At 36.9% G+C, this 23,360-nt stretch overlaps 2 protein-coding genes across 2 annotated transcripts; one reads left to right on the plus strand and one right to left on the minus strand.

The window, feature by feature from the left end:
- Positions 1-320: 320 nt before the first annotated feature.
- LOC135611365 (protein PIN-LIKES 7-like) lies at positions 321-2,437 on the plus strand. Its single transcript, XM_065107102.1, has 10 exons — positions 321-455; positions 548-627; positions 733-857; positions 942-1,063; positions 1,157-1,339; positions 1,464-1,568; positions 1,663-1,763; positions 1,854-1,906; positions 1,978-2,163; positions 2,313-2,437. Exons 1-10 carry the CDS (start codon positions 321-323, stop codon positions 2,435-2,437), a joined length of 1,215 nt encoding a protein of 404 aa, XP_064963174.1.
- A 1,662-nt stretch (positions 2,438-4,099) lies between these two features.
- Positions 4,100-22,226, minus strand: LOC135597561 (protein ACCUMULATION AND REPLICATION OF CHLOROPLASTS 3, chloroplastic-like). Its single transcript, XM_065090689.1, has 16 exons — positions 21,858-22,226; positions 19,455-19,513; positions 18,210-18,274; positions 17,214-17,348; positions 16,507-16,555; positions 15,139-15,251; positions 14,985-15,056; positions 14,794-14,904; positions 12,658-12,839; positions 11,042-11,296; positions 10,848-10,936; positions 10,342-10,730; positions 8,202-8,306; positions 7,921-8,058; positions 5,921-6,087; positions 4,100-4,653 (listed from the first exon to the last, which is right to left on the minus strand). Exons 1-16 carry the CDS (start codon positions 22,139-22,141, stop codon positions 4,584-4,586), a joined length of 2,283 nt encoding a protein of 760 aa, XP_064946761.1. The 5' UTR covers positions 22,142-22,226; the 3' UTR covers positions 4,100-4,583.
- Positions 22,227-23,360: the final 1,134 nt, after the last annotated feature.

A 23,360-nucleotide genomic window follows, 5' to 3' on the forward strand; every position in this document is an offset into this window, starting at 1 on the left:
GATGTATATTGTCTCTTCGTAATTAATTGAGTGGCCATCTATATAACTTGTATGGTTAAAAGAAATCCAACATCAATCTCTGTCGAAAGTAGAATATGACGAGATACCAAATTAAGAATCATGCGACTCCGACAGACCATTCACAAAAACGACACGGCTAATTATCCGTACATCAACAGGAGGCAGAGGTGATTTCTCAAAGAAGGGATCTTAGCAGATTTCTGTACGGTTGAGGAGTACTGAGAGAGTGGTGGAGCTGCAACTAAGCACATTATATACATCACCCTCGCATCCGATTGCAGTGACAGTGGTGGAAGAAGATGGGGTTTTGGTCACTGTTCCTGGTGGCATCCGAGCCAAACCTGCAGTTCCTGCTCATCGGCACGCTGGGGGCTTATCTTGCGTCTAGCTACAGCAATGTACTCCTTGCCGGTGCTCGCCGAGACATGAACAAGGTAAACAAACTGACGCACACACGCATCATTCTAATTCGTTTGCATTCATCTTCGTGACGACCTAACCCATCTGTTCCTGTTTCGATAAATAGGTTGTGTTCGCGGTCTTCACCCCATCTCTAATGTTTGCTAGTCTAGCAAAGACCGTCACGTTTGAGCAAATCATATCTTGGTGGGTTGAAGTTGCTTTCCTTTCTGCAAAACCTATGCTTGCAGTAATTTGACCTCATCATATTTTACCAAGCATTTGAGAACATAATTTGTCTGTCTTCTCAAGGTGGTTTATGCCTGTTAATATCGGGATTACGTTCCTCGTCGGTGGAATCCTGGGATGGATAGTAGTGAAGATCTTAAGGCCACCAAAGCATCTTGAGGGCCTTGTGATAGCTTCGACTTCTGCGGGTAATACTCCATATCAAGGATTTGCATATATTCATGTGCATCCTCCTGAGCTGGTCTGACGCATTGTCTCAACTCAAAATGCAGGTAACCTCGGCAATCTGCTGCTGATAATTATCCCGGCGATCTGCGAAGAGAATGGCAACCCCTTCGGAGACAAAAATATTTGCAGCTCTCGTGGACTCTCCTATGTTTCTTTCTCCATGGCGGTAAACACTACAGCAGACTTGAGTTGTGTGAGGACTTCTAGCGATCTATCTGCTTCATTGGAAACTTAGTGTTGCGAGTGTACCTTCATGCAGCTTGGGGGATTCTACATTTGGACAATAGCCTACGGTCTCATGAAGAACGCTGGTAAAGTATATCATGGGAGCCAATTAGGGAGCAATCTTGTCAAGGAAGATGGTGGTGGAGTCTCTACAGGTCAGGAGAGTATGCTTTCAGTATCAGTGCAACCAGTGGAAGAAGTTGGACAAAACCAAATTGTAAGTTCCAATCATAATGTCTGATAAGAAGAAGAGATATCTCACATAAGAAAGCATCTTAATTTTCTTTCTTTTGTTGAGGAAGAAAAGGATGACACAGTAAAGCTAATTTTCTTGTATGCAGGAAGTTCCACTGCTACATGATAAGGGAGTGAAGTTATGGGAGAAACTGAACGGAATTCTCCACAATATTGTCGAGGAGTTGATGGCTCCACCAACTGTTGCAGCCGTATGATCTCATGAACAACATTTTTTGCAACTCCAGTAAAAAAATTGGACTGAAAGAGCAATTCTCACGCATCGTATCTCTTAATTTGTATCAGATTATAGGATTCGCGGTTGGTGCAATTCCATGGCTGAAGTCGCTATTCATAGGAGCAAGTGCACCTCTCAGGGTTGTTCAAGGCTCCATCAAACTATTAGGGTGACTCCTATTTTGTTGCATCCGCTACTGTTCAAATACAAATCCTCTCTATGAACAGAAGTTACTGATACGATGATCTGACTGTTGCAGTGATGGCACAGTACCCTGCATTACTCTCATTCTTGGTGGAAACTTGACGCAGGGTAAAGTTCTACTTAGCTTTTGTGGTGTCTGTATCTTAATCACTTAGCTAAACATTTTGAAACATGTTCAGGATTTCACAAGTCGCGCATCAAGCGTAAGGTGATCTTAGCAATCGTTTGCGTTCGGTACATGATCCTTCCTGCGTTCGGGATCGGCGTGGTGAAAGCAGCATATGAATTAGGGTTCGTGCCATACGATCCACTTTACCGATACGTGCTAATGATACAATTTACTGTTCCACCTGCCATGAATATAGGTAAGTTTTCTTCTCCTTCTCACCTAACTTGATCAAACACAGAGAATTGGAGCCGGGGAGTTCCCTGCTTCGGATCATTTTGAGTTCCTACTGGTAAACAAAGTGTTGTTCTTGAACAAATTTGATGTCTCATTTGGGTTCCGATGCAGCTACCATGGCTCAGTTGTTTGATGTTGGCCAAGACGAGTGCTCTGTCATCTTCCTGTGGACTTATGTGATCGCCACCGTCGCACTCACCGTTTGGTCAACAATCTTCATGTGGATCTTATCTTAGAAATTATCACCAAATTTATCTCACTCCAAGGCAGCGGAGGCAAATTCTATGCTCTCTGTTCCTCAAGAGAAACGAATTCGGGAAAATTCGAAGGTCCCATTCTTTTGCTGCATAGATAATTATAGGTTTCATGAGTTTTAGCCAGAAGGCTTTAGTTAGCAGAGGATGATGTCTACAAAGTGTTTGTTATCACTTTTTCTGTGTTAAAGCTTCATCCCATCATTATAGATTATTAGAGTTTTAGATCTTTTCACAGAATGATCGTTGAACATACGGGAGGCACCACATGATTACTATATGTTCTTTTATGTTTGCTTGTTAGTTCCTGCAAGCAACGCAGATCTTTAAGGTGAAGTGTTCTGTAATCAACCTGAGTTCAAGATGTATTATTATTATTCATGAATTTGGTTACACGGACCGTAAAGAAGTGTGCTACTGTGACACCAAAATCCATTTTCTAAAATGCGTATAATAAATACTATACAAATATAGGTATTTTAAAAAGAGTATATAAGGATTGGGCAGAATATTTAAAAAGAGTAGCCTTAGAAAAGGATGCTTTCGAATACTATCAGGTATTTTACTTAAAAAATCCTTTAGGAATGCTTTCAAATACAATGGGGTATTTTACTTATAAAATCCTTTAGGATTCAACTTTTATCAAAGTTGCTCTCCTAATTTATTTTTACGCTCCCTTTTTATCAACTTTATATGAAAATGCCTCTCTATGTCACCCTCGATCGTCGTCACCTGCCCCTTGTTCCTATCATGAGCGATGCTCTGCCTTCTCCCTTCCCTTCGCCCTTCTCCTCCTCCATCGCCTTTGTACAGCATCACTCGTGGGTGGCAACCTTGGTCGAGGAGACGATTGTCGCTTCGCTGGCACCCTCGACCACTTCTGCTCTAACTAGCGAGAGCACCAATGACAAAGGCAATGGAAAGATGATTACATCCTCCTCGATGAAGAATGTCACTTGCGAGCAACGCTACACAGAGGTGACCAAAGAGGAGAAGACGACGGGAAGAACATAAAAGGAGAACGAAAGAGGTAGGTCACTGCTCTCTGATGGGTGCAAGGGGCAACGATAACAATCATGGATTGAGACAATCATAATCAAGATCGACAACGACGAAGGAGACGATGGCTAATAGTGACTAGACGACGAAAGGATATTTTCATTAAGTTGAAAAAACAACCAATTAGGGAGATAAAAAGGTAAGAAAACAACTCAAAGATAAAAGAAAGAAGGAGAAAAATACCTTATTCATGATCTACCAAGAGCTTGATGAACCAATTACGATGAAAAGGGCTTTTTTCATTAAGTTGACAAAAACCTTGTTCAATTAAAAACCAATTAGGGGGAACCATTTAGTAAAAGTCCAATACCAAGGGCTTTTTATGTTAAATGCCAATACAATCTACAATCAGTTTTGGGTTTTCTTGGACTGCTCAACAATATAAAGGTATTCTTCTACAAAGACTGAACAAAAAAGGACTCGCAATCTAAGCACTTTAACTGCATCGAAACCACTTTGTGCAAGCACTTCAGATTCATTTCAAGTGGTGAAGAAAACACGAAAGGTCATCGCGACTGTGTCAGACGTGATATGTGAATGATCTTTGTACATCTACAGGTTTCCGTGATTACATAAACCATAATATGGAATAAACAAGATGCATATACCCCACAAATGGAAAAACATCATCAATTTTCCTTAACAGTGGAACACACAAACCTAAATAGGACTTTCAAGTTTCAACTTTCTACTAATCCAAAGACCCAATAATGCAGATAACCAACAGCGGACCATCTCACTATCAAGAATATAACTCGTTCACGTACAAGCACCACCAGATCTACCAAATCCTAAAGACAATCTGCTAAATTGTATTGAATGAATGGATCTTCATGCTACTAGAGAAAATCATTCTTATCAAGTCTCACGATGCATGGATTTTTTACACTTTACAGAGCAAGCATTCAAGAAACTGATTGCTTAATCCACCTTTCCATTAAAATTGGCTTGCAACATCGGTCAACACCTTTCGGGCTAGGCGATATCAATAACTGGAGCAACTAGATGAATCTTCAGATATCAAAGTGCGTGTGCCTCCAAACTGATCCATTAAATATATTTAACTCAATTAGCCAGTGATAGCATTGTCCAGCTGAGTCCTGCTAACAAGGATGCCTTCTTCCCATATCTCAGTCCACCTATAAAGGGCAAACATCATAAAAGGTTAGCCCACTAAAAACCGTGAGACTAGGAAAGTGAAGAAGATGACAAAAACAGGGATTCTCAAAATTTTAAGAGAAGCAAATTTTGTAACACGAATTGCTTCTTATAAAATTTTCTGTAGGTAATGTGTCATTGCAGATTCAAGATCCAAAGAGATTCATATGACGTGAGATATTAGAAAAAATTTCCCCATAAATATAGCTCTTTTTATATCATGAAAAACAATGCATAGTTCACTTTGAATGTCCCATCTCTGATATTTCGCCAGACAAATTTTTAGCTTGTTTGGCGAAACTTTGAATACTCAGACCACTTTTACTCAACAGTATGGTTGTGGGATTCAACATTTTCAATCTCTTCCCAAAAACCAGTTATCATTTAGATGTGTTATAAAGAAATACTATTAAAGTAGGATGATGATTTGAAAGAGAAACCACAAAATGATACCATCACATGAAGTATGCTTCAAGTTTAAATGAGATCACGATATTTTTATCTTAAAAAAAAGATATACCATCCCAAAACTACATCTTACCTCTGAGTATGACAATGCAGATTTGTAGCTTAGACTTGCAACAGGTCTAAAGTCAATTGCATCTAGGAGAAAAGACTGTAATTACACATAATATTTTTATCATGAACCAGATAACCAAGTGAAGGGAACAAGTTATGGGTCCATAAGTTTGCATATGCAGTAACACTGCATAGGTCTTGCGTGATGCAGACATATGAACGTGGTCACATAAACTAATTTTTTAAACCATTATACTTCAATCTGGCATAAAATGCCATTCACTAGGAAGGATTAAATCTCAATGCTAAGGTCAAACAAGGATGCATTCCAACTTCAGTTGTACCAATTATTAAATGCCACAAAGATGGAGGCAAAAGAGTTCCACTCTGCCTGAATTTTCTTAACATTGTTTTTCCTCAATATGTCATATGGATAAACTTCAGTCCATGTCCAACATGTTTAAATGTGATAACCACAAAAATCATACAGTTTATATTAAGGAATTATAGTTTTCTGCGTATTGAAGTGAAGATTTCAATAATAGCTCAAGATATAGTTAGATCTGCAGGTTATGTAACATCTGAAAAAATAGCAGGGAAAAAGATATAAAACAAGCACAATTTTTTGACAGAAAATATAGGAATTACGATCAATTATACACACAGAAAAGCTTTCCCATCAGTTTTTATTGACCAATAAAACATAATAAATAAATAGGAGGTATGTACCTTAATCCATCAATATCAATGCACAGGCCTTGGTCATGGCGCCAACCATTTTTAAAATTGCCAAAATATATACTGCCACTCTTAGAATAAAATCTCCCTTCTCCGTTGGCCTTTCCCTTCCAAAAGTTCGCAAACCAACGGTCCCCACTATGAAAATAGAGCCAACCCTGCACGAGTATATAAAATTTTTCATGGAGGAAAACTATAGAGTCAATAATTTTCTATGTACTGAAAAAAAGAAACATTCCATAAAGGTACTATATTAAGACAGCAAAAAGTATCATATACAATTTGACCTGAAGAAGGTAGTTCTCTGATTGAGGTTTCCAACATTTTCATTGGATGTTTACTTAACATCATTTCGCTGTTTAATTTTACTTTCCGTTAACCCCTTAAAACAAAGCCTGTTTTTTTTTCCTTGTTTGATTTGAAAGCTGTAGCTGTCTTTTCCTTTGGTTTTTAATTTCTCTCTCGCACGCTCACACTCAATCTCAAATCAAGAGAAAGTCCCTATCCCATTCGCCTCCATCCACTGCTCACTACCGCTACCACCTACTCCTCTTCCTCCTCTCCTCATCCTCTTTATCTTCACCTCCTCCCTCTCCTTCATGCTTCTTGATATCAACGTATGCCGGCATACCATGTGCCGGTACCACTAGTACCTTACAAACCCATACCAGTGGACATCTGAAATATTAAACCATGCCTAGACGATCACTCTCATCAACCATGTTAGATGGATTCCAAGAATATTAGTCAATATAGAAGCACCCCTTTTCTTGATGTGCTAACAAAGTTTACAAAACCTTGTAAGCCATCACATTTCCTGACAGCAGTTGTGCTTAACAGTTTTATGCTGCAGACCTTTTGTTGCACACGATGTATCTTGAGTACTAGTGTAATAATCTAACTCTGTTTATGCATGTTTCTTTGATTAAATTTTTTATAACCTCTTAAAGCATAGTTGACTTTAATGTATCACAAAAGATAAAGAGTAAAAAAGTAGGCTACTGCATTTGCATGGTAGCTGCATATACATAATGTAGCATGTGAAGATTTTCATTGACCTAAATTGTCAAAGAAAAATGTTATGCAACCAGAACCAAAAACACTCGCGGACACCACTACAGTAAGTTAGATATGATCCCAACATGAGAGCATGCAAGCTCTTGACTCTGAAACACCAAAATTGTATTAAAAAAAACAAACTATAAGTCACTGGTTTAGGAAGGAGGCCACTTATTTGATAACCAATGGCTTGAAGAGCAACAATATGGTAAAGCAGAGAGGGATGAATTGTAAACTTCAGTTGCATCTGCCCTTGATCCAGTTCTTATAAGTTACAGCTATGAACGATAATGTTGTAAGCTCTGATGTTAAAAGTAACTCAAATACTTGATCAGTTAACATAAATGAAAGATAGGTTAATGTGCATGCAGCCTTTTGTTAGAAGAAACAAATACATTATACAACCATAATACATTTACAAGAATTACATACTTACAGTATTCTTCAGTTTCTTTACCATTGAGTCTAGACAAGACTCTTTCTTAGTATTAAATCAGTTTATAAGTTAAAAGCAAGGAACTAGTGGCTTTTTAGCATATGCAGAATATCTGTTAGCAAACATATAGTTTAAGAAGTGTCACAGAGTGGAAGATTCACATTTAATAAAATGGTAATTTGATTACATGGATGCAATGTTCTTAATATTGCATGTGAAAATTAATTGAGCCTAAAGCAGGAGGTACCTAGAACTGAGAGGATAAGTGTATATACATTTTAGCAAGAAAGTGAACTTCTGCTTAAGTCAGTGAAATTATAGGAATCTTCTAGCAAGAAGTGTGATTATGTTCTCTTCGAGTAAGATAATCAAGGCATATATATGTTAAAACAAAACTCACTACATCTACAAGCACTTAGGATAAACTGAGGATTTGGTGGATATTATCTGCAAGACAAATGGAACAAAAGATGAAACCTGTACCAAAATTTCATACCTTTCCATGCATAAGATCATCCCTCCATGATCCTTGGAACACATCTCCATTACTGTAATACAATGTACCTAGACCACACCTCTTTCCATTACGCCACATGCCATCGTAAAAGCTTCCATCTTTGAATGTTAGACGGCCCTAAATTATAAAGTTGACATGATAAATCAAATAATTCTGATTTAACACCACAAGCACAGAAACTCTACTTCACATAACTTGACAGGGCACACTTTAGCTCCTTAAGTTAAGTTACATTTTTCTATTCTTATCTAGAAGTATACCTTTCCTTCAGGAAGACCTCCCTGGCATCTTCCTCTGTAACTTCCTCCTTTAAATTGAATTTCTATGACAGGGGTCCAACTTTTTTCTGATTCTCTTTCTGCTTCCTGCAAAAGTTGCAAGTATAGATGTATTTAACAATAGTCAACACAGCTAAAAGGATCATGCTTTCAGCAAAAAGTCCACGAGCTCATGACAGAATCTCCATAATGTAATTGCTTATCTCAGACCAGAAATACTTATAAGCAGTTTGGTTCAAAAAAAATTATAAAAGTTATTCAATGATAACTTGCCAAACAACTATATTTTATATAAGATACATACTGATCAAGTGGTTAGACTTATCTGATTGAAGACTGTATCTAACAGAATAACCTCTTCAAATAAAATGGTAAAAAAATGATTAATTCCATTCTCTTGGTTATCACGTTGATGGTTAAAATTGAATTCTTTTATTCAGAAACCAAACAGGTTTCTGTTTTCCACTTAATTATGGGTTAACTGCATTTCTTTCCTAGATGCTTGAATTGAATGGCCCCTCAAAGAACTCCTGAACTTCAGATATTTGCTAAAAATAAGGATCCAAAGGTCCATGAAATGTTTTCATATGTAATGTTGGTCATGATACAAACATTGGTTCAGGATCATTATAGAAATTAGCATAACAAAGATCATTATGGAAAAGTAAAACAACATTTACACTACACCAACCTGCAGGTACAAAGCTAAAAGACCAAATAGTAAAACAAACTATCATAAACTTAAAAAACATACCTTAAAGTGGCTGGAGTGAAATTTAGCCATGCACACAATGCAGCTCGGCAAACGAATTATAATGTCTAGCTACTCTAATGATGGAAAGAATGTGACCAACAACCAGAAACCAAGTGATGTGTTAAGACTGTCAGTTTCCCGACCTGATTGCTTCTTAAGAGTTTCATTCTTTCCAAATTTTTCTTAGCATCAAAAGGACTAATCACTTTGCGAAGCCAGGCAATCACCTAAAGCAAAGTTATAGGAAGATGGTGACCCAAATAAAGAATGTTCAGATGAACTGCCGTGATACTCAATCTTGCTCAGATGCATTGCATCTAAATTAGTTTCTAACACTTGTCCCTTTGTTCTAACAAACCAACGGGTTTAAACCAAATTCTCAAGCAAGAATTGGACCAAAAATAGATATTACAATTTTTTTTTAACTAGATATTACAATAACTCATTGTAGTTGGCACAACTCGTTTTCACCGAGGGTGAGGCCTCATGCCCCTAGACACTCATGTAAGGTGTGTTGCAGTGCCTATACTTCCTGTACCCCCAGGAGATGAAATAATGGTGGGTGCATGCCTTAACGGCTTACGCACTATGCATCATGCATGCCTCACTATATTCGCTTCAATGGGCATATTTCCAAACCAAAAACCAATAGCACGCCACCCATAGTCTATAGCTCTTTCTCAACATCTCAGTTCTGTGTCATCCATCACCCTTACATCATGTTCTAAACAAATAGGTGAGCAAAGGTGACAACTCCCACATTGACTGAGAAGACAGGATCCTGGGAAACTGATGACATCAGCCAACTGAAAGCAAGCAAGTGCTTTTTACCTTCTCTATATGGTCATTGTTAAGGTCAACTAGAAACCACATGGCTTGATGTGGCTGGTGGCATGGCATTAGTGTTATCCCATATCAAGGCCAGAATCTGCAGCTACACAGTGTGGCAACCTTGATTATCCTAAAGAGATAACTTAAGACACTCAACTGCCAAATATTGTCAAACTTGTCTTGACGGTCAGATGTCAACCTTCTTTTAACAAATATACTGATGTTCGAACAGATCCATGTGACAAAAATTTTCATTCAATATCACCAAAGCTTGACAACTCGTATTTTTACCTAATTTTCATTGCAGATGTTGAAGAACTACATGCTCCATATTGCAAACGCTTGATGGTAACCATGGACCTACATCACTTACAACTTTCACTGTAGATCTAGAAAGTCTAAATTGTATATATGAAAAAAAATATCCCAGAAATGGAGGATATCAAGCATAGGAATTACATAGGCAATAACTAATTTGGTCGATAATACTATTTTTTATCAGCTTATTCTATGCTATACAAGAAAATTGCATTTTACCAGCATTGATGCAGCACGGGCAGAAAGCAATCCGCCATTACGACAGTCATTTGAATTTCCACCCTTTATCATTGTCACTGCTGAATTATAGATTCCTAGCACAGCCTCCAAACCTGTATCCATCACTGCACCTCTAGAAGCAACAGTTTGGCTATTCAAGGATTCTTTATTGCCGTCACAGTCATCCAAATTGTCTGGGATCCTTGGGTCATTATAATGATCAGGAAAAATCTCAGTTTGTTTTATACCAACAGGAAGACAAAAAGTTTCCATTTCATTTGCCTTGTTAGTTACATGTAAAGCACACTCTTTAGCCCATAGCTGTGCAATGTCGAATCCAGGACCAATATTCTGAATACTAGGATGGTCATTCTGAATACCTGGCTGTTCTGCATAGCACAATAAATCTAGTTCAATATTGTAAGCTTGTTAAAAGTTTAACAAAAAGATTCAACATTAATTGGAGAATTGTCTGAAGGAAAATATCTTTAATGAATCTGACATACCATTTTTAGTTTCATTACTGTTTTCGTGGACAAGTTCATGACTCCACTCTGAAGATTTAGCTTCACTTTCGACTTCAGAACTTGTTATTCTACAATAAGAAGACAACAAAAAAATATATATCTCCTCATTTTCCAGTACAATAGTATGAAAATGAATGAACAAAGAAATTCGATGAATTTGGAGTGTCACATACCCCGTAGATACATCATTTTGTATTTCTTGAGGGCACTGATTAAGATAATCAATAGCACACTTGGCTGAATCCAAATTTGAGATGGTCCCATTATCTGAGGGGCTCGAGGCATCCACCATGGGTTTAGAAGCACAAACTGCTACATCATTTTGTGGCTGGGAAAAGCCCCTCCCAATGAGCGACGAGAGAAACGGAAAATGCAGAGCCAGACTTGTCAAAAGGCCCTTCTTATGAGAAACAACATTCTGACTACTTCTGAGAAGAAAGGAAAAAGTATATATCTTAGAAAGGCATACGCAATGTCATTTTCAAACATGGATGATTTGCATAGAACTAATTGTGATGCCATCAGTAAATGAAACATGCAACAGATATTAAGTGAATCATGTTGATTGAGTACATCCAGAACCATTAACAAGATTCAAAATTTCAAACAAGCTCTTCTCATTTGCTCCTCTTCTGTTTTCTCAGTTTTGTAATAATCTAACAAATAAACTTCTCCGATGACTTGGTTTGGCTTTGAAAAATATCCATTAAATACTACTGATTACTCTAATGATGGTACCTGCTTCATTTTCTATGATTTTCTATAAATACATAAATAGTTGGAATTGCTGAGTGAAGATGTCTAAAATGGGTTTGCATAAACCACGGAGTATACAACTAAAATTAAGTGAACGGGTTTGACAGGGAAACCCAACCTCTGGACTACACTTACATCTTGGTCATGGCAAACTGATGTCCTGCCAACCATATTGAGAAGTTCAAAACATTTCCTAATTACATCTGGAGCTGTGGGCACCCGAAGAAGAAGCCCATCGAGAAGTTCAAACTATTTTCTAGTTACTTCTGGGGCTGTAAGCATCCAAAGATGATGCCCACCCACATTAGAAGTAAAATGACCTCGATGACTACTTTGTCTAACATTAGTAAATACAGCAAATCCTGACACACATACATGACCTTAGTAAATACAGCAAATCCTGACTGACATAGTTTATCAACATTAGAAAGTCCTAATTGTCAAAGGCCTGCCTTAAACACATTATTGCATAAGGTTACTCGAGGCTAAGATTTAGATCCTTGCCCCAGGAGAAGCAATGATTCACTGAGGCACACCTCAGTTTTCCAATAGGTTGATGCCTAAAAACTTGATTTTTCTCAAGATGTAAATTGGAGATAAGATATTCCAGAAGGCCGTAAGCTTAAAATCTCCTAGGATATAAAAAAGAAAGTAACATATGGCAGATCTTGAATTTCCTAGGATATAAAAAAACAAGCATCTCCTCTTGACAAAAACACTTCTGACATAAATCAAAGATGTCGATGTCTACAAGGACTGATTGAAAAGATGCATAAACTTTCAAAACAACATCTATATGGAAATTTGGGAAACAAACGTCGACATTGTCAATTAACTTGAACAGACATGGATGCAGAATCATGTATATCTATATATAAATATTGGTGAATATCTGTATGTATAACTGTACACATATATGTACATCTTTTGGACTAAATAGTACTCTTTAAGTTGTATCAGACAGTTCCACTTCTAAACCTGAGTAAGTCTTTCAAAACAAGTGAAAGAAGTCACAGTTTCCATGATCACTTACCCAACAATCAAAAGCGTAGTAAGGACTAAATTTGATTCCAGATGAGGTTCTTGAACTGTAGAAATTATGATTTCACTTTTGGATTCTGCAATTTGACGGAAGGTAATAATAGCAGAACGTACATCACTTTCATTTACACCAGATGCACTTGCAAAGGTGAATATAATCGGGCCATTAAAATCCTGTCCATCAGCAAAACCTGAAATGTCAATATTTAAGTTTCACCAGAATAGCATGCAGATATATAAGTATCATTACATGTATGGTGAGACAAACTCATGATGCAAACTCAATAAAATTAGAACTGACAACACTCCATTGTTCCTCTCCTTACAGGCTTACAGTTACTTGACAGTACTACATGGTAAGTTTCAAAGGTAGTTTCTATTGTTTGCAGCCAACACACAGGATAACCTATAAAAAAGTATATTTCATTAACTCCATTTTGACAGAATGGTCAACTAAAAAGTTATTATGTCGTATAACTTCTCACATAATACAATTCTTTGGTTCCATGTATATTAAAATAAGTTGCCACAAATTACTAAATCAGTGATCGTATATGTCACTGTCTTCATCTTCGTCAAAGGGAAAATAGTTGCTAAAACATGATGCAACTCTTGAGAGATATGTCGTTTATAATGGCTTGTGCATAGAGCTAGCTTGAACCTGGATAAATTGAAACTGGTTGAACTGCTGTGTCTCTATAAGCATCAAATTTGCCATGGAGGGGAGGGGAGGAGGAGAAGTGACAACACAAGAGAGGAGGGAATGAAACGATGGAGGACGAGGGAAGGAGGAGAGGATATGATGCAGAAGGAGAGGAGGGAAGGAAGCAGCGACACAGGAGAAAAGGGAAGTAGGCAGCAGAGGAGAATGAGGACAAGAAGAAATCCAATGAGGGCTCTCAACGACAGCCACAAGCTGCGAGTGAGAGGCAGAGGATGCGGATGTAAGGAAGAGTGCATGATAGGATAAGTTAGGCTTTTATTTTTATTTTCAAAAGAAAACAAAAACTAGCTGGACCTAGTCACCCGATATGCATAAAGATCAAGGTGCTTAATCAAATTACCATACACAAAAATCAGAGCCTGAGCTATACCTCATGAGAATATATTTAGCCTCACTAGAAATTGGAAAATCCCAATATGCAAGTACCAAAGATAATGAAAACAAAAGGTGCACAACAAGAATGAAAAAGAGAATGATAGAAGCAACAATAGACTATGGACATAGAAACTAACAGAATAAATCCAAAATAAGTTTGATGACAAGTGCTCCATATAAGCAACGATGATTACAATCACAAATGAAAGCATGGTCATTATCCAAATATGATTTTGCTCATGCCAAAAATTCGAAAACAAATTCAAAATATCATTGGTCTTCACAAATTTCAGTTCAGGTTTGTGAGGAATTCTCATAGGATAAGAATGCTTTTGGGAGGGAACTTTGGGTCATAACATTATCCTTTTGTGAGGCCAATGAAGCTTGACAACTCAACCATTGAACTGCCCTGTTCAAAGATCTTATGAATCTACATAATTAAATGATAACAAGCAGAATGATATTTCTATATGGAGAATTAAGGGTCAACCTAAGCTGGACAAGCCTATAACTTCCAATCCCTGCCTTTCCATTTAAAACTTTTAATTGTTTATACACAATTACTACTGTGTTATATGTTTCAAAAAACAATTAAGAATTTGAAAGGAAACTTGTTCCATCTTTACATTTCAAATGACAACAAGGTATACATGATTGTGTTGAAAACAAATTTGATGAGTTATAAAGCTAATACATTTATTGGACCAAGTTGTACCGAAAGTTCTTGAATAGAAAAACTAGGATAAAGTTTATAACATTAGTTAGCCGATCTGACCCAGAGAAAATCGTAGTACCTTATTTACTTTCATGATTCCACTTATAAACTAGAAATAATCTCCTCTGGGTGCATTCAAATTAACTCTGCACAAAGTAGCAGGAAATAGCTTGGATCTTTGCCATCCGGAAGAGGATGTCAACCCCCAAATGAGGACAAATATAAGTGATAAACAGCAAGTTGTAAGGAAAATTATGATTCAAATAAGAATATACAAATAACGAACAGTCGCAACTCACAAGTAAATCTAGTACCTTAATACTGCCACCAAGAAAAGGACAATGGACAATAGCCTGTTTAATTGATGATTTAATGTCATAGCCAGCTCCAAAACCAACTTTAGCTTCTCCATAGCTTTGTAAAATCTGTTAATAAGTGCTAAATAAAAATCATGGTATAAAAGTCATAAATATGAATAGATATGATAGATCACCAGATATCCTACTTTTTCTATTTCCATTGGTCCAAGTTCTTTCATCTGTCCATCTGGTGAATTCTGAAACTTCAGATGAGTCTCCTGGCAATAAAAAATGATAAGTAGTCTGGCGAAAAGATGCTAGAATTTGAGGATATGATTGCATGGAAGACAAAGAACTTACAGATATCATAATAGAAATTGTGCTTAAAGCCAAGAAGACAGCATTATTTGCAGTTTCCAGAGCTTCAGCAAGTGTTTCTACTTCTCTTTTCAGTAAAGAATCTGCTTCAACCACTGTAGTCGAGAAAAACAGAAGATATTACAAGCAACCACGTAGAGAGTAGCAAGGTGCTAGTGGAAATCACACAATCCCAGAACATTTGGTGCTAAAATAAGACAACACTTATTGCAATGTAGATTACATGTAAACTGAACAAAACATTCAATGGATAATAAATCAAGGTAATTTTTAATAAAGTCTTTTAAGTAGTAACCTAGAGAGCAAAAGAAGTTAAATTTACAACACAATGATCCATGCATACTCCATACTCAAAGACCAAATTCTATATATTTAAAATGTTTTGAATTTGATTCATGAATGATCTAATAATGGCACAATGTGGGAATGTCATATCTCCGACATTGTCAGCTGTCTATTTCTCATGCTATTCCGAACAAAGCTATCTTGAATTACGAGAGCATTCCTAGACATAGCATCTTTTAGTTTATGATAACACTGCAACCTACCATTTATCGCAGCAAGTTAGCTTTCAAAAGAGATGCATTATACAATGCAGATCTTGAACAGTATAAACTATAAAGTATAAACCACGTTACATCACCTTATTTGTTGAATGCAAATTGCAAAATGATTATAGAGTGTCAATTTATTTCCTTGTTTCGCTACACATGAAGAACCCAAGCATCACCTGGAATTGATCAGAATCGACAACAATGGTGAGGTCCCTGCTTATTCTTGAGTCCCAGTATAACCTCGACCCAAAAAATCAGGTCCTTTGGAATTGGCCGTCAATCCTCTACCAGCCAATCTAATCTAGATCAGCAATACTTGAAAAGATAATCAAGCCAACATATATTTATCACTATCAAGTTGGCACTTTGCAACTATCAGATAAAAAAAGATCTGAAAGTTTCATCGTGTATGCCAATAGGCAAAATGCTTTTGAATACCTTCCTCATATATAGTATAGTCAGCAAATATTTTAATGACAAACGATAAGCACAATTGGAACATTTTGACACACAGCATTACCGCATATAACATGGCTTTGAAAGCTTAAAGGCCCAACATATTGGGAGTTTAAACAGAACAAGTTGACACCTGTTGATGACTGCCAAATAGGTCTAAATTTGTCTTTCCACTAATTCTGTATATTGGAACAATTAAAAAATGAACCCACTTATGACACAGCTAGCAAAGATATAGTCTACAATCACAAGTTTTAGCCGAAGGAAACAGTTCCATCATCTAAAACATCCAAGAGATCATTGAAGAAATATCTGAAGCCAAGTAAAACAATAACCTTACCAATATGAAAGTGCGAGCAATCTTTAAGTTGGATTTCCAATTTTTTTACCTGCACATCCATCCAGCATTAGGAATTAACAATGAAATGCAACTAGCTCATCAAAATTGCAAGGCTGAAACTGGTATATTATAATTTCACAAGCAAAAACAATAGAAAACTCGAGAATCTGACTATAAAAGTAGCAGCTCACAAGTTCTAAAAAATTTATTAACAAGACAAAAATTTTGATATGCAATAATGCACAGTTCTACACATCTAGAGATGTTTACCACTCTTAGTTTCACTAACAGTGATTCCAAAAAAGAGGTTGACAATGGACTGAACTAAATATAACCAACAACAACATTTAAAATCACTATTACATGATCTTAAGAGATGGTTGGACAATGTTATTCTTCTTGGATGAAATACGAGAATGCTGTAGTCCAACCTTCAAGTATCAGCATAATGCACTTTGAGCTAGTAATGTTGAAGTTCATATACATGATTGGTAATGGTTCTTATGTATGATTGTCATTTAATGGTTCATCATGCATTTTGCATTAATAGATTCACCTTCCAGAATGTTTCTAACAAATCTAGCTCTGTCTTTTTTGCATGTGTGGCAGAAACTAATGCCTGTAGATATTCATTATTTTTCATATTCTTGTTTCAATGTGACAATTTTTTAGAATGTATGGTGATTTTTTTTTTTATATTTCGATACCTCTTCCTGCCGTCTTTGTCCCTCAAAATTAAAGGGCTTCAATAAAATTGCAACAGCCAACCCGCCAGCTGACTTGACAACATTCAGAAGTTCTATAGCTGTAATATGATCCAAGCCATGTCCTGAACTGGCAACCTGCAACAAGAGCAGAGCATGAAATATTACAGGCAATTACTTGCTAATAAAATTCAAGATTAAATCACATCTACAACATCACTATCTAGGTCTCACATGCACTATAATATAGTTTGATCTGGGCTAGACTGGATATTGACGAGGACGTCAAGCTCTTAAGTTGTGAGATTAAAATACCTTGGTTTAGTCTCATATCGGAATGGGCAAAGTTTTGGATTGACTTATATGAGTTTGATGAGTGTACAACCATTGACATGGACTTGAGCATTTTTGGCCAATAGGCTCAAGAAGTTAACGGTTCAATCATCCTATCAGGCCAAATCGTGACAAAACTAAATGTAATTTGTAGTTTCTTCTATGAGTAAGAAGGATAGTACTTGACTGTATAAACTCTTCAATTTTCATTAACTTTGAATGAAACTCTTGTTAATATATTCCTTTTATTGTCTTAGATAGACCAAGTTATAGAATAACTAAATGTATTTACTATTTAGACAAATGAGGTGGAAACTTCTTTGGAACATGCTCTACAATTAGTTGCCAATACATGTCTCAATAGGGGTAGGCCTCTGCTACTGAGTTGTGCAATCATGACTGTACCACCTCACATGCAGACAAATTCATGCCACCTTGTGCCCCTTCTATGTTGTGTGTACAAGTGTACATTTGCCAGCATAAGCCCTTCAATGAAGCATTCTTTCAATTTGGATGAACCAAAATAATTGAAAAAGTAACCAAATCATAGAAATTTCTCTTCATTTGTCACTAATCAAAGTGTCTCAACATCATGATCATATTCTAGAAGTGCTAAAGGAAGATGGAGGATGACAAAAACGGATATAAGGTGAGAAGTGTACAAACAAGAATGACAGCCGGGGGATGTTGATGCAGTGACAATAGAAACTCTACATTTCCTTGAACCATGCCTGAAATAGAATAAATGAATTACTTCATTTTATACTCAAGATGGTAAGAGTAAGACAATTCAAGAATTATAAACATAATGGTGAAGACTACCTGTATGAATTACAAAAAAATACCACACAGAACCATCAGGATGAACATCAAAAGTCAACAGATAGATAAACAACATTTAATGGTTATAGTTATGGTGCATAAAGTAAGCAACAATGAATTTTAAGCTATAATACAAATGCTAATACCAAAAGATATTTTAATATGTTCTACTTGGGCACCAGTCCACATTGATTTTTGATCTAAGTATATGATGATGATGATGATGATGATGATGATGATAATAATAATAATAATAATTTAGCTTGGGTCACATAGCTTCCGTCAGGCCCTCAATCTTCTCTATTCTTTATATTTCTTTAATCTATTTCTCCCAGGTGTGAATGTCATTTTCTTGCTGATTATAGATTTATTTCCCTGACCTCAAGTATGTAACACATAGAGCTAACATAATATGGCATCAGAGGTTGCAAATCCAATTGGCATATCCATGACCAAACATAATATGGCATACCCTCTAGACCAATATCATGGCAATTTATGTCCAAATCCTAGACACATGTATCCAAATGCTTGAATAAGTGTGAATAGCAAGAAGTCATATGACAATTTCTTTTTGTTGATACTACAAGTACAACGACATATGACATCAAAATAATACTTAGATTGACCATTGGTATCATTCATATTAAGGTAGGCTTCACCTTATGTTTGACTACAAGGTTAAGAAAATCAAGATCTGGATGTGACTGAATGGACCTATATTTGGATCAGTCATTCCAGGTGAATCGCACCAAAGATCGATCACCCTTGGCCAATCTCCAAACAGATCCTGGCGTTGATGACTAGTCTATGCATTTTGACATGTAAATCCAAGCAAAGATGAAGTATGCTAACTTTACATAAAGCCATTTTTCTTAGTACATTTTTGTATGAAACACTTATTATCGCAGCTCTATGTACACATTGTATTTACTTACATATCTATGTAATTTAAGAGCATATTGCATGGGAGTAAACTACTCAACATCCTATTAGAAAGGTCCAACAAAGAAGCAGCATTGGGAACTTTATAATTGACAAATTGCATCTAAGTTTGATGCTAGTTACAAAAGCATGAAACTCTGAAACCTGTTCCATGACACCTTTGAAGTAATTGCACCTTAAAAGAATCTCTCATTTGTATAGTCCTACAACAAAATGGCACAAGACTACGTTAGAGAATGATCAAGATAATCTCTTAAACAATAAAGTTATTGTAGGTAAAAGAAAAAAAAGTGTCATTTATTCATAACTATAATAACAACATTAACAACAAAAAGCTGCAATGTCTCAATTATCTAGGGTCAAATACATATATTCTTTTTGCCATTTATCTCTTTATCATTATTCATAAGTTTTGGGCTAGTAATGCTAACATGATCTTTCATTTTTTTTCATTGCATTAAAAATTAATTAGACTATAATCTACAACAGTGTTTCAAATTTTGCCCAGACTTGTACGTACTGGACAACATCTATTGCTTCGAACTTGAACCAACAAGAGACAGGGTTTTCGTTCAGTCTGATAAGCTGGACAACTATAATGTACAATTATTACAATCAACATTTCAAATTTCACCCAGACCAGTATATACCAAGCGACATTTACCAATCCAAACTTGAACCGATACAAATCAAGACTTTTTGTCCAGTCCAGTAAGCTGATTATTGCCCGGTACCAACAAACCAAGTTTACCCCCCAGGTTTTGCCCCAGCGATAACCAGTAGAAACCAGGCTTGCCACCCAGGTTTTGCCAATGACCGACCCTGGCCCACCCCTAGTTTAGGAACTTAAGAGACACCTGTTAGGGCTGAATGCCTTCTCTCCCTTCTCGTCCCACATTCCCTTATGCCATCTCTCAAACCCTCTCAATTCTCACCCAATCCCTCTCAAATATCACCCAATTTCCCTCCAAAACTCACTGAAATCTTCAAGGAGAAGCTCAATTTCTCAAGGGAGAGATGATTTCAACAAGGAATAGGCTCGGTTTTGAGATCCAAACCAGATTTCTCCAAGATTAGGTAAATCCAACACTCTTTTTTCAATGTAATCATTCTATACTGGTTTGCGATTAGTTTTTAGGATTTACAGCATTTAGACGTATTTTTTGAGGTTCCAAACTCGATTTGCTTGATACTAGTGTTTAGGCCTTGGAGCTTGTACACAAAGATCAAGCGATGAACCATGTCAATTAAGGCCCGATCCACGAGTATCAAGTCAATCTAGATTAGAACCTCAAAAAATCATCTAAAATAATATGATGTAGGTCAGATTTTTATGGATATATCAGAGATCCAAAGAATCCAAATGGGTTTAATTAATTAGATTGAGCCACAATGAGGACCCCGACCCACCTCCATGGTGGACCATAGTTTCAGGTATGTTTCAGTTTCTGGTATGTCATCATATTTTCTATCAAATATATCATGCTTATATACATGTATTTTTTAGATATAGTTTGCAATCCATACCCGAAACAAGTTTTGATTCATTCTTTACTATTTTCTAAACAAAAATATTGTATTCAATGATTTTTTACTGTATGTGACTAAAAGTCCAAAAAATTCCCTGATACATGGTCTTCTTTTTCGCTAGTTTGGTATATACCAGACCCATACTGACCTACCTAAGGATTGTAATGTTCCTTTACCAAAATTTTAAACCACAATTATGATGCCATAACATACTTAAAGAATCAGCAACCAGACCACTACTGGAAAAGGCAAATGACACACGAGAATACCTTTGTGTACAATCCATGCTGGTCCATTACCTCACAACATGATGCTTATTGGCATAGTCTTACGATCTCTTACTTTCCATCAATAAAGGCACGGAATTAAGTAAATTTTAATACCACAAATAGCTAGCTCCAGCAGATGTAGAGTCGATCATCAGACAAAAAGCATGTATCTTGGTCTTTCTCCCAATAACCTCTTATATATTAAATATGAAGCTATGCAAGAAATTCACAACAATTACCATCAATGCACTATTAATGTCAAACTACAATCTCAAGGTAGAAAAGATGGAGCCAATTATAAGACAGAAAGTCAGCACAGAGATCCACCAAGGGAACCATACCAGTCCCTCGAGAATGCGCCAACATATGACACATGTTTTCAACAAGCATTAATAAACAAATAACAATAACAATGATAATAATAACAATTTGTACACTAGTAGTTGTACTTTCCAGGTTTCTTGAAGCAAAGTGTTCTTTTTCTTTTCAGTTTTTCCAGGTTTCTTGAAACAAATCATGCTTTTTAGTTCTTTACTGTCTACATAGTGCAAAATTACAAAGAGAATAGATTAACAGACTTAGACGTCAGCCATCATTCTGCAATAAACAACAAAAATTACAAACTCCCAAGATTGCCTCAACCTTGGGCCACACTTTCTAGCTTTGTAGTCATTCAGCATTCCGAATTTTCAACAACCAGACCAAGTAAAGAGTTAAATGAAGGGAGAAATCTTTCCAGGTCGCTTACCAAAATCTGAGGCGAGAGGCGGAAACGGTGGGAGAATTCAAGCAGAAATCGATGACTGCATCCTTCCTACTTCCGATCCCTATCACCTCCACTGGTTCCGAACCCCGACTAGCATCGATACGTCCAACGTCCGACGACGTCGCCGCCGCACGGAGACGAAGGGCACGTTTCCGGCACCGCACACCTGAGAAATCGCGAAGAGCAGGGATCCCCGCACGAGAACCGCGCCGCCAACAGGATGTGCGAAATACCGCTAAGGAGGTCCCTGGAGCGACAGCTTCCATGGGGAGACTCGAGAGAGGGCTCCAAATCTTTGCTTTCCCTCGAGGGTGGGGAAGTGAGCCAGAGGACTGGCGTGGGGTTTCTCGGTCGAGGGCAGTGATAAGAAGACGAAGGCAATTGAGCCGGACCGGTCCAAAGGGTCACATTTGATGGGCTCTCTCAGTGGGCCTCGTTTTAGCTCCACTTTGTTCCATTTTCAATTTTATGTTTATTTATTTATGTTAATAATGTCATATTGATTTTTATAAAAAGAGCGCTGTAGGTTTCTTTCATCATTTTTAAAAATTAATAAATATAAAATAAATTAAAAAATGGATGTCACGTAAAAAAATAATAATAATAAATTCTTTATTACATGAGATCAAAAAAAATTCTAAACTTAGTAGGAAAATTTTTTATCTTAGTCCAACAATACATTAATCTACTCGGCTTTCTTCTTTTTGTTGGTTTAATTAAATTTATGTCGATGAATAATTATCTTCGTTTCGTCTTCTCTCTTTTCTTCTTCATTTATGTTCATCTCTTTATTCTATCATCACTTAGAACCCTATAACCTTTTCCCATTCCTTTTATGTGCCTTTTGTGGAAGGAGTCGGTAGTTGCAGCTGTGTTGGCTGTCCAAGGCAGAGTCTGTGGGAGCAACTGTGACAAATCCTGATTCCTTTTCTGAGGAGTTTCGAGCATATCCTGTTCCTGGTTCTGATACTGTGGGTGACCGCTGGGCGCTGCGCAGTGCGACCACAACGACATTCTCTTTTTGTTATCCAATGAAATCATATTATACCTATTAATCAGCCTCTCTTTCACATCACAATAACCTTTACATGCAGTAGTAAATCGCTGAAGCAGTACTACAGCAGACACAGTAAAATGGTATCACTACTCCTAATGGTGGATGCTCGTGGAAGTCCGTGAATCATACAGTTCCGATGATGACAGGCACGCTCAGGAGCCTTCGTATCGGAACAGATTCAAACACAAAAGTTTCTCGTCCTCACCTGTCTTCCTTTTCCATTTGTTTGACACACTAGGAAACGCCAATATCTGTTCTGAAACTGTGATTTGTTCTTGTGACTCGAAATAAGAGGCTGGTTCATGGTACAACTAAATCAGGTTTGCATATGCCTTGTCTTAATCAAGGATCAGAAAAGGCTTTTCCTGGCGATGGATAAAACAATGAGAGTCTAAAAGAGGCCTACTACAATCGCAGACATCAAGAAG

The sequence above is a fragment of the Musa acuminata genome, chromosome BXJ1-2 (assembly GCF_036884655.1).
Source record: "Musa acuminata AAA Group cultivar baxijiao chromosome BXJ1-2, Cavendish_Baxijiao_AAA, whole genome shotgun sequence".
NCBI classification, from domain to species: domain Eukaryota; kingdom Viridiplantae; phylum Streptophyta; class Magnoliopsida; order Zingiberales; family Musaceae; genus Musa; species Musa acuminata.